Source organism: Eptatretus burgeri, unplaced genomic scaffold (assembly GCF_056783735.1).
Source record: "Eptatretus burgeri isolate ZD-2024b unplaced genomic scaffold, Ebu_testis_v1 Ebu_testis_scaffold_3159, whole genome shotgun sequence".
In the NCBI taxonomy this organism is placed as follows: domain Eukaryota; kingdom Metazoa; phylum Chordata; class Myxini; order Myxiniformes; family Myxinidae; genus Eptatretus; species Eptatretus burgeri.
The window spans coordinates 32,322-51,936 of NW_028225107.1; the positions used below are offsets into that span (position 1 = coordinate 32,322).

General features: G+C 43.2%; 1 protein-coding gene across 2 annotated transcripts; it reads right to left on the reverse strand.

The window, feature by feature from the left end:
- Positions 1 to 12,615: 12,615 nt before the first annotated feature.
- Positions 12,616 to 17,869, reverse strand: LOC147006622 (uncharacterized). Of its 2 annotated transcripts, XM_085868341.1 has the most exons (6): positions 15,330 to 17,869; positions 14,282 to 15,130; positions 13,820 to 13,887; positions 13,394 to 13,490; positions 12,916 to 13,142; positions 12,616 to 12,830 (listed from the first exon to the last, which is right to left on the reverse strand). In XM_085868341.1, exons 2-6 carry the CDS (start codon positions 14,582 to 14,584, stop codon positions 12,791 to 12,793), a joined length of 735 nt encoding a protein of 244 aa, XP_085724467.1. In that variant the 5' UTR covers positions 14,585 to 15,130; positions 15,330 to 17,869; the 3' UTR covers positions 12,616 to 12,790. The 2 variants fall into 2 exon arrangements, 1 of the variants encoding a protein (XP_085724467.1); XR_015054702.1 differs by having other exon boundaries at positions 13,394 to 13,468; positions 13,820 to 15,130.
- Positions 17,870 to 19,615: the final 1,746 nt, after the last annotated feature.

Genomic DNA, 19,615 nt, shown 5'->3' on the forward strand with positions numbered 1-19,615 from the left:
GAGGCACGGCGATGATGGTCATGTTTAACCCTCGACCAGTCAAAGATCTCCGGGGGGTTAAACACGGCAAGGTAAGCCTTGGTATTATTTGCTGTCTCCCACCTGTCTCTCTTTCTCCTTCCTCTCACCCCCCTCCCCCACCTTCCCTGTCTCTCTCCTCCTACCCATCTCTCTGCCACATCTCTTAGTATTCCCGTCAGCAAAGCGGCAGGTGATATTTGGAAGTGGAAAATAAAACACACCCACACTGAGAAAAAAATTAATGAATTATGAGCTTTAATGATTGTGTTGCTTTTAAAAATGAGGTTAACAATGCCCATATTATTGGCAGGGTGAAGATATAAATGAGAAGGTGGAGATGAAAATGAGGATGAGATGAAAGAAACAAAGGAAGAAGGAAAATATTATATAGCAGACGATGTTGATGTTATCCCCATTGGATACAGCTTTACAATTGTTTTTCTAAAATAAATGGAGAAGATAGTGAAGGCATTTTTTAAGACACTTCATATTTTAAAAATGAAGATTCATTTGTTCATGCTGAAAGCTTAAAAGGTTTTCACACTCTGTAGAAGTTGCATTTTTAAATTTCTGAAAACGACATAGAATGGTTTGTAAGTCTATTTGTTGTCTTCTCTGTAAAAAGAATGCCGATACAAAATAATACATTTTATGTGAAAGTAAAAATAATAGTTATACGAAAGGGGATTTAAATGTACATTAATGCTGATCTAAAAAGCAGGAATTGGTGACATACAAACGTTTTTATCAGGAAGTAAATTTCCATCAACTTGGATTCCAGGGAAATTTCACATTCCGGTATGATTCTTTCTGTGGACTGGGAACAAACTTGGATAAAAGATTTTACGAAGCTGACACCAAAAAGAACACCTAAAACAAACAGAACCAGGTACATTTCATAAACAAATCATGCATTGAACTGGACTTCTTCATAAGCAATCATTTTCTCTTCCTGAAAGTAACAAATCATTCTTTGAATCTGTGAATGAAATCAATTTACATTTTGCCAAAATTTGCTCAGATTTACCTCCTCTGAATTTATCTGTATTAACTCCTTATTTTCCAGCATCTTCACTTCCTCCAATCATTGAGCAACTGAATTCTGGTGTTTCGTTATACGTCAACTCAACACGTCCAAAGCCATTCATCCAGACGGCTATTCTATAAGACTCAAAAAATAATTTGCTTATGAGATGTCGGAACCACTGAATGTAATTTTTTTTGTTTTTTTTCAATGTTTTCCTCAAATTTAGAAAACCGTTTTAAAGAGAGTATACCGTTTTAAAGAGTTCACCTGTTATGCATTGCGATCAACTCCAACCGATCTCTATCACACCTGTAATTGCACAAGTATTTCAGCTTTGTCAATTCCTTGCCGATTGGGTGATGAGGGATGTACAACATGGCAATGACCACCAACAGTTTGACAACCTGAAAGGCAGTTCAGTGGTGCATTAACTTCGTCAGTTTACTTGACAGCATCCACGTAGGCTGCATGGCAACTTTGTTAACTTGTGCACCATCAACTTTCGGAAGTCATTTGATCATGTAAATCATACTATTGCTGTTGAAAGGCTGATCCAAATTGGTGTTGTTCGTGCGTTTTTGCCTGAAATCTGTAGTTTTTTTTATCACATCAATCACAAACTGTTCGAGACCACAGATCAACATAAACTTCTCTTAATCTAATGTGGTGTTCTGCAGGGAACAAAACTAGGTCCCATTATTTTCATTGCAATGGTGAATGATGCAGCTGTCACTTCATCTCATCAATGGATATACGTTGATTTTAGCTTTATCGATGTCGTATCAAAGTCACGTCATTCATATTTACAGTCTCATGTTGATTCTCTTTCCAATGGGTGTCATGATTATGATATAAAGATAAATCCAAATAAGAGTAAATTGATGTATATTTCATTTCTTCATCATTTTCCACCTCCGATTCAATTGGAGATTGATCATGCCCCACGAGAAATTGTCTCCTCTCTCAAACTACTTGGCGTTATCATCCAGAATAATCTTAAATGGGATCAACAGGTTCATCGTCTAGTTCGTAATGCATCATGGCTACTTTATATTTTGAGTAAATTAAAGAAAAATGGAGTTGAGGCTCATGATCTGCTTTTGATCTATAAAATGTGTGTTCATCCAAGGCTTGAACTTGGATAACCTGTGTGGTCTAAGAGCATTACTGTTGCTCAAGCCCAATGTATTGAAAGTATTCAGAAGAGAGCACAACGCATGATTGCTTTTCTGAACATTTTGCCCTGTGGTGAAATTTTGAACACTTTTAATGCTGTCTCACCTTCTGACAGGCAGAACTTAATCACAATCCGCTTTGCTAAATCCTTGCTCACTTCTGAGCGGTATTGCCATCTTTTGCCCCAAACTCTACTTCGTCTACTTATTATGTCCAGTTGCAGGCTCAGAAACTTCCAACAACTACACACGGCTCAAATATGAACTCAGACATACAAACAATCTCCTGTTCCTTTCAAGATTCCACTGCTAAATTCTTATCTCTCGATTGTTGTATAATTTTCTCCCGCCGCGTGGCGGAAGGGGGATATTGTTGTCACCTCGGTCGTCCGTCCAGCTGTCCGTTCGTCCGTCCGGCTGGCTGGGCGTCAACATTTATAGCTGTGAGTGCGATAACTCATAAACTCTTTGCCATATCGATTTGAAATTTTGGTCACATGTACCTCCTGAAAAGGAAGAACCTATTGATTTTGAGCATGGCCGGATCCAAGATGGTCGACTGGGGCGGCCATATTGAAAAAAATGTTTTTTTGTAATAAATGGAAAACCACTTATCTGATTTCAATTATTTTTGGTTACAACGTTCTTCACTCCTGGGGAACTTTTTCCAACAAGGTTTCGGCCCGCTTGGACATCCAATATGGCCGCCAGGCAGCCATGTTGAAAAAAACTACGTTATCGCGATATTAGCTCCAATTTTTTTCTTAATGGTGTCTTGTTTCCAATTCACCTCCCTCATTATCTGGAATATGTATAATCTTTTTCAACGGTCGGGGATTCCCCATCTCTGATGGGTATGTTTTCAATTTACTGTTGTAAACCACCCTGTAATTAATCGATTATGGTACACCGCTCCCTCCCAAATCCACTTCCATGGGCTGCACACCGGCATTGCCAAAGTCGCACCGGCAATGTCGTGCGCTGGAGGATATATGTTATTTATTTATTTGGCATGGGGGCAGTGTACCTTGAATGTATTTTACTGGTCAAAAGTTTTAGAACACCCCCATTTTTCAGTTTTTACTGAAATTTAAGTAGTTAAAGTCCAGTGAATAACCTGAAATGGTATAAAGCTAAGCGATAAACTGCCAGAGGTAAAAAAAAAAAAAAAAGTTTAGGTTACCAAAAACTGAAAAATAATGTAAATTTCAGAGTTGTTAGGAAAGGCCCTTTTCAGGGAACACGTAATGGGTTAGCAACGGCAGCTGTTCTGCAGCAATGGAAGTAAATTAAGCCTTGAACGTTGATGTAAACAATTCCGACAGGTTCCCCAACTTTTGTTGAGTTGTTACAAACCCTCTGTCTGTATAAAAGCAGTGTTGGAACAGACTGTTGCTACACCCTCTGAAGCATTATTTGGACAATATTGCATGGCAGGAAGTAGTATATTGCTATCATAACAGTGAGAAAAAGCCAATTATCAAAGGAAGACAGACAGACCATTATAACCCTTAAAAGTGAAGGTCTTTCCTTCAGAGAAATTGCAAAGCAGCCAAGGTGTCAGTAAGTACAGTTTTGTACACCATCAAAAGGCACTTTGAAACTGGAGGAAACTCTGACAGGAAGAGGTCTGGCAGACTCAAAGCCACAACACAATCAGAAGACAAGTTCCTGAGAGTCAACAGCTTGCGTGATAGGTGGCTCACAGGACTGCAGCTTCAAGCACAGCTTAACACTGGTTGAAGTAAGGAAGTCTCAGTGTCAACTGTGAAGAGACGACTTCATGCTGCAGGTTTGACAGTCGAGTGGCAGTAAGAAAGCCATTGCGAAGACGGCAAAATAAGAAAATGTATATATATATATATACATATATATTATTGTTGCGGTTCTCAGAACCGCATGCATCCAACATAAAGTGGTCCCAAGACAGTTATTCTATTAATATACGTGTTGATAGTCCCTTTTGTCTAGCGGGACAACAGGGGCGTGCGTTGCGAGGATCTCATAGCTAGGTTTGCTTACATCATTTATTCTTCATTTCATTTCTAACTTCATTACTACTCTTCTTTTGTGATTATTCCTGAGATAAATCTGAGCCACATGTGTCCTTCGCTGTGAGATGGGTCCTCAGCAAAGGCCAAGCAGGCATTACACCCACACCCTCTGAAGAAAACACAGCCTGCCAAACGCACGCGCAGCGGTAATTTCCACCCAATGGATAGGAAACACACCAAGCACGACACCCACACTGCACGGAACACGTACCGAGGAGACGGAAGAAACAGAACCTTTGAAAGGGCACTCGAACACCACATGAGCAGCACAGAGCTCCCATCCTCAAGCAATCCCTCAACCCAACTTTTGTGGTGAGTTATACAATATAATTCTCGTTAGACTCAATATAACTCTTGAGATGATCGACTCGAGCTTCCGATGATCTGGGGGGAGATTGCTGGTTGCATTGAAACGGCATCCAAATGAATATCTCTGAAGAGGCTGTGTGGATGGTGTTTTGCACAACACAGAAGCAAATGACCCAATATCGGCAAGAGCGTGGCTAGTAGCTGAGGCCAATAATGGTGCCAATAGCTACATCTTCAGAGGCGGATAATAGTAAAACGACAACCACGCCACGTTGTGAATGATACGGGCGGCACGTACTTTTCAACCCATTTCTGGACGAATTATATTGATTGGGTTTCGCCACACGCACACGATAGCAGAATCGGGCGAACACGAGTGCTGGCCACGTGTGTAATGGCGGATCTATGTGCACTGCGCAGAATGTGCTTGGAGCGCCCTGTACGGAACGTGCTCGAAGGCAGACCAGCGCTTAGCTCGTGACACCTTATTGGACACATCTTACTGTCTGTGCATGGGTTCGCCATAACATCGTACCCTCGGTCCTCGCTGGCGGCCACGGATGTTCCCCACGGACGGCGAATGTCTTCTCGCCTCTACGGCCAGCGATGCTGCGATCAGGTGGAGGCATGTTGTACAGTGCGGGCCCCGTAACGCATACGGAACAGGCATGCAAGACCGACGCCACTCTCGGTTGGTCGTCAGGGCATGACCCGGGGGTTCGTGCAAGGCGATTCATGGCGCGGAGTTCGGGGTGGGCGATTTGTATCATGCCGTGAGGTCGGAGCAAGACATTTTTACGGCTCGGGGTCACCTTGCCAGAAATGGAATGTTGCGGTTTCCGGCCATCGCGGCCGGGCCGTGCAGGGGATCAGGGCCACTCAGAGCGCCCGATTCGGGTGACGACACCAATTTGGGGTGGCCCACCGCCCCGTGCCGCAGAGCCGATAAAGGTCTGAGTGGAGCTCTCTCTGTCTCTCTGTCTCTCTCCCCGCTCAAGGTGTTCTTCCACCCGTACGTCATCGCTGGACTCCGTCTCCTCTTCTCCGCCCACACGACGCTGACTCCACCCACCCACCTGGTCCCGCCTACCGCTCTGGACTGACAGAGTGACACCCTTCCAACTCAAGCCCCTCCTTCACGCCCACGGTCTCAACGTGAGCTGCCCGAAGCAAGAGCCGACACGCCAGCTGTAAGGGGGTACCGCAGCATGGAGCATTCCCCCGAACGTATTGGTGGCATGCTCGTGCAATCAATTATACAAAGGTACCTAGAGACCGTAGCCTCAACTCCTCTCCTGTCTTGCTTTAATTCCTCTTCACCGGGTTTTCTGTGTCTGTGTGTGTGTGTGTTCTGGCGCCTGTCTATATAAGTAAGCCTGCAGAAGATTATTATTATTATTATTATTATTATTGTCATTATTATTGCTATTATTATTTTCGGGTGAGGTCTGCTCTGCATCCGCTTTCATAAGTTGCTTGTTTATTGCCGCACCACACCTTTCTTCCCTATCTCTGCTTGCACACCTCAATAAATCAATTTATTGTACCACATACCTTTCCTCACCTGCTTGTTAAAAAAATTATTATTAGAAATGATCCCGGCTCGTTTTTGTCATTTCCTTCATTGATCCAGCATGGTCCGAATCCGAGCTTCGCAGGGACTTTATTCCCAACGATCTGTTCCTCTTAGCTTAGCATACGTCCTTGGCAGTGTCGCTCGGCTGCATCCGTTCCAGTAAAGTGATCGGGTCCGGTAGAGTGATCTGGTTCGGACAAGGCGTGTTCCCTGGTAATTAAATCACGTGGTTATTTTTAGGTAACCGGATTAACTAGATGGAAGACCCAAAGTCACGTGGTTGAGTTATTGGCGTCCATGGTCGGTTAAGCGACCCTCCGCGTCACAGAATTATCTGTGTGCGACGGCCTACAATTCCTGGGAGTCTGGTGGGAGCCGAGATAGCTTCCCCCCCCCCCCCCCAAGTGATCTTCTCACTCAACCCCCGGCCTGCAACAATATATATATATATATATATATACATATATACATATATATATATACATATATATACATATATATACATATACATATATATACATATACATATATATATACATATATATATACATATATACACATATATATATATATATATATATATATATATATATATATATATATATACATATATACATATATACATATATACATATATATATATACATATATATACATATATACATATATATATATATATATATATATATATATATATATATATATATATATATATATATATATATATATATATGTACAGTGGGGAGAACAAGTATTTGATACACTGCCGATTTTGCAGGTTTTCCCACTTCCAAAGCACGTCGAGGTCTGTAATTTATATCATAGGTACACTTCAACTGTGAAAGACGGAATCGAAAACAAAAATTCTGAAAATCACATTGTATGATTTTTAAATAATTAATTTGCATTTTATTGCATGAAATAAGTATTTGATCACCTACCAACCAGTAAGAATTCCAGCTCTCACAGACCTGTTAGTTTTGTCTTTAAGAAGCCCTCCCATTCTCCACTCATTACCTGTATTAACTGCACCTGTTTGAACTCGTTATCTGTATAAAAGACAGCTGTCAACACTCAATCAATCAGACTCCAACCTCTCCACAATGGGCAAGACCAGAGAGCTGTCTGAGGACATCAGGGACAAAATTGTGGACTTGCACAAGGCTGGGATGGGCTACAGGACAATAGGCAAACAGCTTGGTGAGAAGGCAACAACTGTTGGTGCAATTATTAGAAAATGGAAGAAGTTCCAGATAACAGTCAATCTCCCTTGGTCTGGGGCTCCTTGCAAGATCTCACCTCGTGGAGCCTCAATTATCATGAGAAAGGTGAGGGATCGGCCCAGAACTACACGGCAGGTCCTGGTCAATGACCTGAGGAGAGCTGTGACCACAGTATCAAAGAAAACCATAAGTAACGCACTACGCCATCATGGATTAAAATCCCGGCAGTGCACGCAAGGTCCCTCTGCTCAAGCCAGCGCATGTCCAGGCCCGTCTGAAGTTTGCCAATGACCATCTGGATGATCCAGAGGAGGAATGGGAGAAGGTCCTGTGGTCTGATGAGACCAAAATAGAGCTTTTTGGTTTAAACTACACTCGCCGTGTTTGGAGGAAGAAGAAGGATGAGTACAACCCCAAGAACACCATCCCAACCGTGAAGCATGGAGGTGGAAACATCATTCTTTGGGGATGCTTTTCTGCAAAGGGGACAGGACGACTGCACCGTATTGAGGGGAGGATGGATGGGGCCATGTATCGTGAGATCTTGGCCAACAACCTCCTTCGCTCAACAAGAGCATTGAAGATGGGGTGTGACTGGGTCTTCCAGCATGACAACGACCCGAAACAAACAGCCAGGGCAACTTCGGAGTGGCTCCGTAAGAAGCATCTCAAGGTCCTGGAGTGGCCTAGCCAGTCTCGAGACCTGAACCCAATAGAAAATCTTTGGAGGGAGCTGAAAGTCTGTGTTGCCCAGCGACAGCCCTGAAACCTGAAGGATCTGGAGAAGATCTGTATGGAGGAGTGGGCCAAAATCCCTGCTGCAGTCTGTGCAAACCTGGTTAAGAACTACAGGAAACGTCTGATCTCTGTAATTGCAAACAAAGATTTCTGCACCAAACATTAAGTTCTGTTTTTCTGATGTATCAAATACTTATTTCATGCAATAAAATGCAAATTAATTATTTTAAAATCATCCAATGTGATTTTCAGGATTTTTGTTTTATCATCGATATTAAATCATCGATTTAATTAATTAATTTAATTGCATCGATTATTTTTTACCAACCTTCATCGATTTAAATAATTTTAATGATCATCCAGTTGTACACAATGAATTATATACGGATACATTAACACTCATGCCAGACTTTCACCAACTGGATGATCTTTTTGGTGCTTGTCTGGTTGAGAGCACAGCAAAACATTCGTTTGTTCCGAACACTTCTGAGACACAGACAGAAAGGGACACGATGGGGGTGAAGAACATGTAGTTTATACAAAGTTTGGAATAATTTGTAATCTAAGGCAAGAATCTTGGCAACTTACGTTCCAACCGGTAGGATGGTTTCATTCGAGGGGGTGAAGGGGAGTTAACGAGCACCTCTTCTGAGGGGTCTTCGGGAAAAAAACAATAAAAATATAAAAGATTAAATACATTGATATCTTCATCAGTTTGATAACTTGTTCAGGAAAGGGCACAGAAGGGAATACACTGATGGAACAGGTAACGACGAAAAGGGGAATAATCCAATCGAGGGAAGTTAAACTTTTGTGATGTAACCTGCATCGCGATGACCATGTTAATAAGTTACCTTCCCACCAAAGTTATCCATCTATAATTCCAGCAATGTGTGTGTGTGTGTGTGTGTGTGTGTGTGTGTGTGTGTGTGTGTGTGTGTGTGTGTGTGTGTGTGTGTGTGTGTGTCTGCAACCGCCGTTTCTCGACGACCGCCGGTCCGATTGAATTGAAACTTGCCAGGAATATTGCCAGGGCCCCGCAGATGTGCCTTCGAGGTTTGATATCGATCGGACAAGCGGTTCCCAAGTTACGGCCATTTATCTGTCGGCCAATGACAAGACACGGTGCTATGACATCACGAATGACGTCACAATTAATGTTTATTTATTTATTTTTGCACGATCGACGGTCCGATCTGACTGAGACTTGCCAGGAATATTGCCGGGGCCCCGCGGATGTGCTTTTCAAGGTTTGATATTAATCGGACGAGCGGTTCCCAAGTTACGGCCATTTATTTGTCGACCAATGACAGGACAACAGAATTCTTCTTCGTTTGACATGACGTCACAATTGACGCTGGGGACCTGAGTATGTTTCCCAAGTTATGACCATTTATGAGACGGTTGGTCCAATCTAATTGAAATAACGCCCCAATCCAGTCGTCGTTTACGTCCCGACGGGCCCATACCAGTAATTACAATTCTCTCCACAATTAAGAACATTCTTCTTCATTGAAGGAAGTATTCACAGCAATGTCAAGAAAAGAACATGTGGGAAAATGTATTTCAGCTTAACGTCCCGATCTTGGGGTTTGCTGTCTTTGCCCCAGTGTGGTCACCGCAACTGCCAAAAGTATTGAAGAGTGCTGACCTGTTGAAGGTCCTGCATGTGGTATGACCTGTCAACACCGTGATGTTTCTGCTAACAAATCGAACTTTCAAACCTCTCTCCCTCCTCAAAAATCATGTTGGTGTCTAATCAAATCTGTTTGTGGTGTATGTTCCCCCTCCATCCCCTCCCTTACCTCAAATGGCCGCGCTGCTGACACCGCACGTGAAAAGGCTGAATGCCTAAACTCGGTGTTTGCAGCTCAATCTTGTGTGCAAAACCAATAGCTTTCTCTTCCCACCTTACCCAGTCGCACCCAACTATCCCTGGACTCTGTGTCCTTTTCTCGTAAGAAGGTGGAGAGCTTGGTGTCAAACCTCAACTCAGATTCTGCAACCAGTCCAGACGGCATCAGCCCACTTGGCCTAAAACCTGCTCTTCTGCTCTTGCTCACACTCTCTCTGTTTTATTCACCCTCTCATTTACCCAACATCATCTGCCATCTGCTTGGATATCAGTAAACATTCCTTCCCTGCATAAAAAATGTGCAAAAACAGATCCCTTCAACTACAGACCAATCAGCCTTCTGCCAATCATCAGCAAGGTTATGGAATCCATCATCGCTTCAGACATTAAATCCTTCCTCTTCTCCCATGGCTTGATTTGCGATCTTCAATTTGGTTTCATACCAGGTCACCCGACCCTGGATATGCTTCCTCTGCTCTCCCAACAATGGATGGAGGTCCTCAATGCTGGAGATGAAATCAGAACCATATCCCTAGACATATCGCGTACATTTGACACGGTCTGGCACCCTGCCCTGCTCACCAAACTCTCTTCCTATGGTATCCAAGGCCATCTGCACTCTTGGCTCGCAGACTTCCTCTCCTATCGCAGTCAACGTGTGGCCCTAAATGGAGTTCTTTCATCTCCTCTTCCTGTCCAGGCTGGAGTTCCTCAAGGTAGCATTCTGGGCCCTGTTCTTTTTCTGGTTTTCATCAATGATCTCTGTGACTCTCTGGAAAATCCTCTTTATCTCTTTACTGATGGCTCCGCCCTCTGCCATACCATGTCATCCCTCAGATCGGCATGCAGCAGCTTCTTCGCTCACTGCAGATCTGGGTAAAATCATAAACTGGTCCAACACGGGGAACATGTATTTCATCCCGGACAAATCACACACTCTCTCTCTGTCTCTCTGAAATGACCGTTTGGAAACCACCCCCATCCACTTTCTCAACAATCCTCTGGAAGAAGTCCTTTCTTTCAAGCTTCTGGGTCTCACTATCTGCCATGACCTTTCCTGGGAAGCCACATTTCAAACCTCGCCTCAAAAGCCAGTCACCGACTGGGAATCCTCTGTCGTGCAAAGTCCCTCCTTGGCCCACCTGATCTCCTGACCACCAACAGAGTTGTCGTCTGCAACCTGATGGAGTACTGCTCTCTCCTCAAGGCTAGTGCTACTGCCTCCCACCTTTCTCGGCTTCACGCTGTGGAAACCAAGACATTTCCGATCATTGGCATCTCCTGCGATGAGGCTGAGTCTTTGGGCCTCTCACTCTCTCACCGCAGGCTGGTCTGTGGTCTTTCTGTCTTCTACCGTCCCTCTCCAGCCTCACCCTACCCCCCTGCTCCCACTGTGATTTGTCCCCACATTTCCACAGGGCGCTCTCGGTCCGCCATCAACTCCCTTCTGGTAAAACCACCAAAATCACGAATCACTGCGCACCTTCACTCTTTCATTCCTATTTTTTCCACGCCTTTGAAATAAATTCCTTCACTCTGTTCAATCCCATTCTTCGCTCCAGGGCTTCAAAACAGCTGTTCAACACCACCTCTTCTCATCCCCCATCAAAATCCTCGATATTTTCTACCCCCGATAATCCACCCAAGCCAACCTTCTTCAAATTCCATGCTTTCCTTCCTGAAAGTCCCTGTAATGTCCATCTTGTATTCCCCATGTTCCCTGCCCCATTCATCTCCCTTCCACAGATCCCCTAATGTCTCTGTTCCCCACTGTTTTGTCCTTCCCACTCCCACTCCTCTTGTCTCATCACTCCCCCTTGCTGTGTGATGTGTGTTCGCTCTCATCGAGCCTCGACAAGGAATACAAATGTTTTTCTTTTTTAAACCCTCACACATTAAACCCAAACCCTAACCTCACATGGAATATACCATCAGAGATGGTGAATCCCCCCCCCCCCATTGAATGAGAAGGTCATACATATTCCAGATAATGAGGGAGTTGAGTTGGAAACAAGACCCCATTTGGTCATCATCCCGAAAAGGTTCCCCATGGTTGAGGAACGTAGTAACCAAAAATAATTGAAATCAGATAAGCGGTTTTCCATTTATTACGAAAAAATTTTTTGCAAGATGGTCGCCCCAGTCGGCCATCTTGGATCCGGCCACGCCCAAAATCAATAGGGTTCTTCCTTTTCAGGTGGTCCATGTGTGACTCAAATTTCAAATCGATATGGCGAAGAGTTTTGGAGTTGTCGCACTCACAGCTATAAATGTTAACGCCCGGACAGACGGACGGACAGCTGGACGACCCGGGCGACAACAATATCGCCCTTCTGCTATGCGGCGGGGGATAAAAACCAAACCCGAACACCCCAAACCCAACCCGAACCCTCACATGAAAACCCAAACCACAACCTTCATTCCCCAAACCCAAACCCAAACCCAACCTTAACCTTCACACTTAAAACCCAAACCCAAACCTTCGCACTTAAAACCCAAATCCAAACCCTAACCTTCACACCTAAAAGCCAAACCCTCACCTTCATATCCCAAACCCAAACCCAAACCAAACTCTAATCCCAAGATCATTAATCATTTTTACACATTTTTTTTTAAAAACAACTCAACGAATTATGATTTTTTAAAACAGTTTAATGTTTTTTTTGAGCAGTTCAATAAGAATACAAGGTCAAGACAGTTTTTCAACTCAACAAAGTTTTTGGTATTTCCTTCCAGTTCCATCTTAAGAATGAAGTTTCAGTTGTTTCAAGTTTGAAAAAGTGGAAAGGAAGAGATATATTGTAAATTTGTCTCAGGAAATCTCAGGTCTTCCCAACACTTTCTTGATTTTGCTGAAAAATAATAAATAAATACATGACATGTCGAATATCGAATTAAATAATATATAACCATAAATTTTTAATCAACTGAACTTACCACTCATCAAGCACCATCCAGCCAAGAATGCCATGGATAGATGGTTTAGAACTCCAAAGGTCTCCAAGATGGAACTCGTTTTTCGAGTCTGGAAGGTCGGTCTCATATTTTGCGCCCTCAAGGTGGAACTCTTCTCCTGATTTTCCCGAATGTTTTGGATCATCAAGGTAGAATTGATATACTGGATCAAGGCAGAACTCTTTTCTGGGTCTCTGCACAAACATCACCTGAAGGAAGTGAAAACCACTGCACATTACCACATTCATAATGTTCATCATTTTAATACCTTCGAACACAATCCCAGAAACACTATTCTCTCCATTGCTTTCTGCAACTCAGTTCAATTTCCCTTTCCTTTTGCTTTCAATTTCACATCTTGATTTTCTTCATCACAAAGTCCCACTGGCTTCAATTAACGTTTTTCAAACAATAAATTTTAATGCAGGAAAAGTTTATAATTGAAAAAATCTGAACTTACTACTCTCGGAAAAGGCGACGTTTCGGGAAGAATCCACTCGCCTTGGTCATGGCAGATGAGGAAGAAGCTGGAAATCTGCCACGTGACATCCAACCTGCTTTGATTTAATTACCAACATTCATCGATTTAATTAATTAATTTAATTGCATCGATTTTTTTTTACCAACATTCATCGATTTACATAATTTTAATGATCATCCAGTTGCACACAATGAATAATATACGGATACATTAACACTCATGCCAGACTTTCACCAACTGGATGAATTTTTGGTGCTTGTCTGGATAAGAGTTCAGCAAAACATTCGTTTGTTCCGAACACTTTTGAGACACAGACAGAAAGGGACACGATGGGGGTGAAGAACATGCAGTTTATATAAAGTTCGGAATAATTTGTAATGTAAGGCAAGAATCTTGGCAACTTACGTTCCAACCGGTAAGATGGTTTCATTCGAGGGGGTGGAGGGAGTAAATGAGCACCTCTTCTGAGGGGTCTTCGGGAAAAAAACAATAAAAACATAAAAGATTAAATACATTGATATCTTCATCAGTTTGATAACTTGTTCAGGAAAGGGCACAGAAGGGAATGCACAGATAGAACAGGTAAGGACGAAAAGGTGAATAATCCAATCGAGGGAAGTTAAACTTCTTGTGATTTCACCTGCATCGCGATGACCATGTTAATAAGTTACCTTCCCACCAAAGTTATAATTACAATGATCTCCACAACTAAGAACATTCTTCTTCATCGAAGGAAGTATAAACAGCGATGTTTATAAAAGAACAAGTGGCAAAATGTATTTCAGTTTAAAGTCCCGATCTTGGGGTTTGCTGTCTTTGCACCGAGTGTGGTCACCGCAACTGCCCAAAGTATTGAAGAGTGCTTACCTGTTGAAGGTCCTGCATGTGGTATGACCTGTCAACACCGTGATGTTTCTGCTGTTGCTGTTGCAGCCCCTCAGTAACATGTTGCTTGTGTTGCTGTTGCAGCCTGTGATCACAATGAGGGTTCTGCTTTTCCTGCAGCCCCTCAACACCGTGCTGCTTCTGTTGTTGCTGTTGCTCCTTTCGACCCTGTTTAACCTTAAGACCTTTGGACCCCACATGACCCTTTAAACTCCTATATATCCTTTGACCTCTGACATTTATACACGCAGATCCTTTAGACCCGTTGAGACCCCATAGATCCATTTTGATCCCTTTTTTTGTGAGAGCCCGTATGACCTTTACACCGTTTGAACTGCTTCGACCCCTTAAGAACCCTTTACACACACCACACAAACATCCAAATAGTCTTTTTGCAACAGAGACTACTCTTTTCAGCAGGTGATATGCAAACTCGTTCCTCCCAGAGGGTGGTAAACTGTGCTGATGACCTTATCTGATCGAAAACTACTTGGAAAACTGCAACTGAAATGAAATCAGATTCCTGGAATTTGTACAACACAAAATAGAGCCTCTCCCCCTCCTCCCCTGCGAACCTGGTGTTCCTGTCCTCAATTACAATCGTCATTTGAACAAAGACATCCGTCATCGTCATCGTCACAATCACATCCATCATCATCGTCGCAATCACATTCGTCGTCTCCATCGTCGCAATCACATTCGTCCTCTCCATCATCACAATCACATTCCTCGTCTTCTGAATCAAATCTCTCATCATCATCATCTTCCACTTCTTCCACATCTTTATCCTCCCCATCAGGCTCATCTTCTCCATCAACTTTCTTGTCCTTTCTGTGAACACACAAGAAAAACCAGAACATCGTTTGAGAGAACATTTCTCTTTGTTGCACAAATGTATCAATCAGAGGACCACCAGAGATATAAACTCCAATAGCAACATATTAATCAGTCGAGAGGTCCATGGGGATCATAATTTGCTGTTCTTAATTTGAAGATCAATAATAAAATGAAGACTTGTGAAGAGCTTTACCGGAACCGTTTGTTCATACATAAATAAATCGCACAAAGCGAGTTGATGATAAGTATCACCATGGAGATGATCCCAACAGCAAACTCAAATCTCCCCCAAAGCGACACGAGTTGTCCAACGTCCATCGGACCGAAGATGGAACCTTCCCCAAAGATCTGTGGACACGGATATAACAAGTTTAATCAATTAATGTTACTTCAATGAAAACAGGAATCAATTTACTTCATAACAATCCTTAAATAGGATCCTTTCAAACTGAAGTTGAAACACGACGTTCTGACCATAGGCCCAGTAAACGGATCAAACATTCCAGAACAGGTGTGGTTTCCTTGTAACAAGATTTAAGAGAACAATTGTTCACATCGTAATCAAACAGTCATAAATTCTTGAATATCACAATCTGCTCCGTTCCTTAAACTTCCATTTCATTCTCATCAATGGGATCTTTAAAGCTTTATCCTCCGTCCATCAGGGACAGTCTTTCGCTTCGTTTCCCACTTACCTGGTAAGACTTCCTTATCGTCCAGACTCCTGGACGCACTTGCAGGTGCGACGGAAACATATCCTCTTGAAATTCTTTGAAAAAACTCAAGAGCACAACAAGGTACGACCACATCGTAGCAGCGAATGCGGCAGAATGGTCGAAATGTTCAAAAAGGTGAACACACAATGCATCCCACCGATTGTCTGTGTGACACTGCAAGCATTGTTGTCATGGTAACCCCATTGCGTTCCAAACGAACCCATTTCAGTTTTCATTGTTTCATCATCCCATGTATTATATGTAATTATATCATGGTTTGTAATATTTGTGTACATGTTGGCCTGAAAGTCGTTTTACCCCTCATCAGTAAAGCATTCATTCTTAAACTCTTGAAATAAGGTTTTATTGTGCAGCACTGTACTTATTATATAAAAGAAACACTTTTTGTCTTTGTTTGTGCTCCATCAGTATGGAGATGATCAACATCAATATCTTGAATGCATCCACATTATAATGTTCAGCACTGTTTGCATTCTCAATCAAATGCTGTCCAATAGCAGATGCACACGATGTTCGGATTGATGCGGGGACATTCCTTCAAGCCCGTACCGGCTGTATTAGTGTACCAATAGTGTTTTTCCTGATGGACAAAGGGACGTGATTGTTTGATTCTATCAGTTGGAATCTGGGCAGTTCTGCCTCCATATCAAGCATCACACCGGCACTTGAACTCATAAATAATCTTTCTCCAATTCCAGCAATCTGTGTGTGTGTGTGTGTGTGTGTGTGTGTGTGTGTGTGTGTGTGTGTGTGTGTGTCTGTCTGTGACCGCCGTTTCTCGACGACCGCCGGTCCGATCGGATTGAAACTTGCCAGGAATATTACCGGGGCGCCGCAGATGTGCCTTTTCAAGGTTTGATATAGATCGGACAAGCGGTTCCCAAGTTACGGCCATTTATCTGTCGGCCAATGACAAGGCACGGTGCCATGACGGCACGAATAACATCACAATTAAGGTTTATTTATTTATTTATTTTTTGCACGATTGACGGTCCGATCTGACTGAAACTTGCCAGGAATATTGCTGGGGCCCCGCGGATGTGCTTTTCAAGGTTTGATATTAATCGGACGAGCGGTTCCCAAGTTACGGCCATTTATCTGTCGACCAATGACAGGACAACACAATTCTTCTTCGTTTGATATGACATCAAAATTGACGCTGGGGACCTGAGTATGTTTCCCAAGTTATGGCCATTTATGATACGGTTGGTCCAATCTTATTGACATGATGCCCCAATCCAGTCATCGTTCACGCACCGACGGGCCCGCCCTTACGGGCCCGTACTCGTATTGCTAAATTTTAAGGCAGGCAGAACATCCTTCTTAACTGCAGGAATCAGATGTCGAGAGGTGAAAATCACTCTTGGACAAACAGCGAGATACATGTTTGAGATGCATCTTTTGATTTGTTCCTCATATCTTTGCGTTCAAGAGATGCATTCAAATATTGAGGAGAGGACGAAGTACATCACATCTCTGAATACCAGAAGTAGCATTTATCTATTCCATAGACCCTGTGTTATGTCGGCAAACAGACTTTGTCCACTCTCTTTGCGTATTTGTGCAAAGAAGAAGAAGAACACGAACTCGTCTCACGATCACAGATGTTGATGAAGAGGATTCTGAAACAGCCTCAGGGGCTCTGCCTAAGCTTCTGCAACCTCCAACTGGAGAGCTCAACACTGAACAGGCTCCTCTCACCTCGACCGTCGGGAGGTGATGACGCATCAAGAGAGAACGTCCAATCGAAATTGACTGTTGACCGGTGTCTATTCGACTGTTCTTAGTCCTTACCTCATTCAGTTGGTGCGTATTTCACCTGAAGAGAGAACAACGAAAAGCCTTGTGGTTTTCTTTTAGTCTGTTTTCTGGTAATGTCCTACAAATGTCTCAACTGCTTAACTTTTTTTTTTAATTTATGCACAATAAAACCTCTCGAAGCCTGGTGTTGGCGCAGTGGTTTGGGCAGTGGCTTGGGACCCAAAAGGTCCTGAGTTCAAGTCCTGTTGGGACACTGAATTAAAATATGTATATATATGTATATATATATATATATATATATATATATATATATATATATATATATATATATATATATATATATATATATATATATATATATATATATATATATACATATACAAAGTCGAAAACACCAAGAGGTTGACTCAGCCTGCCATCCTTCCGAGGTCGGCGAAATGAGTACCAGTTGTCCTGGGCCCAGTGTATGCCCCGGTCAGAATAGGTGTACCATATCCCTGTGTGTCGTAAGAGGCGACCAGGGTTGCGTCAGGAAGGGCATCCGGCGTAAAAACCTATGCCAAATCATTATGCGGACAACAACACGAATTTCCATACCGGATCGGTCGAGGCCTGGGTTACCAACGACCGCCACCGGTGCCGGTGGTCAGCAGGGTACCATTGGAAATTATGCAACTGCTGGGCGAAGGAGGAGAAGGAGACGGGGAAGGCGAGTTCGGAAGCAGTGGGAGAGGGGGAAGGGTAGAAGTGTGCAGGTGAGAGTTGGAACTCTCAAAGTTGGGACGATGACTGGCAAAGGGCGAGAGTTGGCTGATATGATGGAGAGAAGAAAGGTGGGCATACTGTGTGTACAAGACACCAAGTGGATGGGAAGTAAGGCGAGGAGCATTGGAGGTGGTTTCAAACTGTTCTACTATGGTGTGGATGGGAGGAGAAATGGTGTTGGGGTAATCCTGAAGGAAGATTATGTCAAGAGGGTATTGTAGGTGAGGAGAGTGTCTGACCGAGTGATGAATGTGAAGTTGGAAATTGAAGGGGTGATGATGAATGTCATCAGTGCATATGCCCCACATATAGGGTGTGAGATGGAGTATAAAGAAGATTTCTGGAGTGAGTTAGATGAAGTGGTGGAGAGTGTATCCAAGGATGAAAGAGTGGTGATTGGAGCAGATTTCAATGGGCATGTTGGGGAAGGGAATAAAGCGGATGAGGTGATGGGTAGGTACGGTCTCAACAAGAGAAATGTGGAAGGGCAAATGGTGGTAGAGTTTGCAAAAAGAATGGAAATGGCAGTGGTAAATACATATTTCAAGAAGAAGGAGGAACACAGGGTGACATACAAGAGTGGAGGAAAGTGCACACAGGTGGATTACATCTTAAGCAGGAGATGCAACCTGAAAGAGATTAATGATTGTAAGGTGGTGGCAGGGGAGAGTGGAGCTCGACAACATCGATTGGTGGTCTGTTGGATGATTTTGGTGGTGAGGTTGAGGAAGAGAGTGAGGGCTGAACCAAGGACCAGATGGTGGAAGCTGAAGGAGGAAGACTGTTGCGTGAAATTTAGGGAGGAGGTGAGACAGGCGTTGGATGGTGGTAAAGATGAGTGGGATGATTGGGCAACGACAGCAGAAGTTGTGAGGGAGATAGCTCGGAAGGTACTTGGTGTGACATCTGGACAGAGGAAGGAAGATAAGGAGACTTGGTGGTGGAACGAGGAAGTACAGGAAAGTATAAGGAAGAAGGGGTTGGCGAAAAGGAAGTGGGATAGCCAGAGAGATGAAGAAAGTAGGGAGGAGTACAAGGAGTGGTGGCGAAAGGCAAAAAGAGAGGTGGCAAAGGCCAAGGAAAAGGCATATGACGAGCTGTATGAGAAGTTGGATACAAAAGAAGGGGAAAAGGATTTATACCGATTGGCAAGACAGAGGGATCGAGCTGGGAAGGATGTGCTGTAGGTTCGGGTGATAAAGGACGCAAATGGGAA

Bases quoted from the DNA above. Each gene is read 5' to 3' on its own strand.
- LOC147006622 (XM_085868341.1), bottom strand. From the start codon at position 14,584: ATGGATCTATGGGGTCTCAACGGGTCTAAAGGATCTGCGTGTATAAAT. The intron at 13,491-13,819 runs GTAAGTTGCCAA...ATTAAATCAAAG, and splicing joins ACCATCTTACCGGTTGGAAC to CAGGTTGGATGTCACGTGGC. The intron at 12,831-12,915 runs GTAAGTTCAGTT...ATTATTTTTCAG, and splicing joins TGGATGGTGCTTGATGAGTG to CAAAATCAAGAAAGTGTTGG.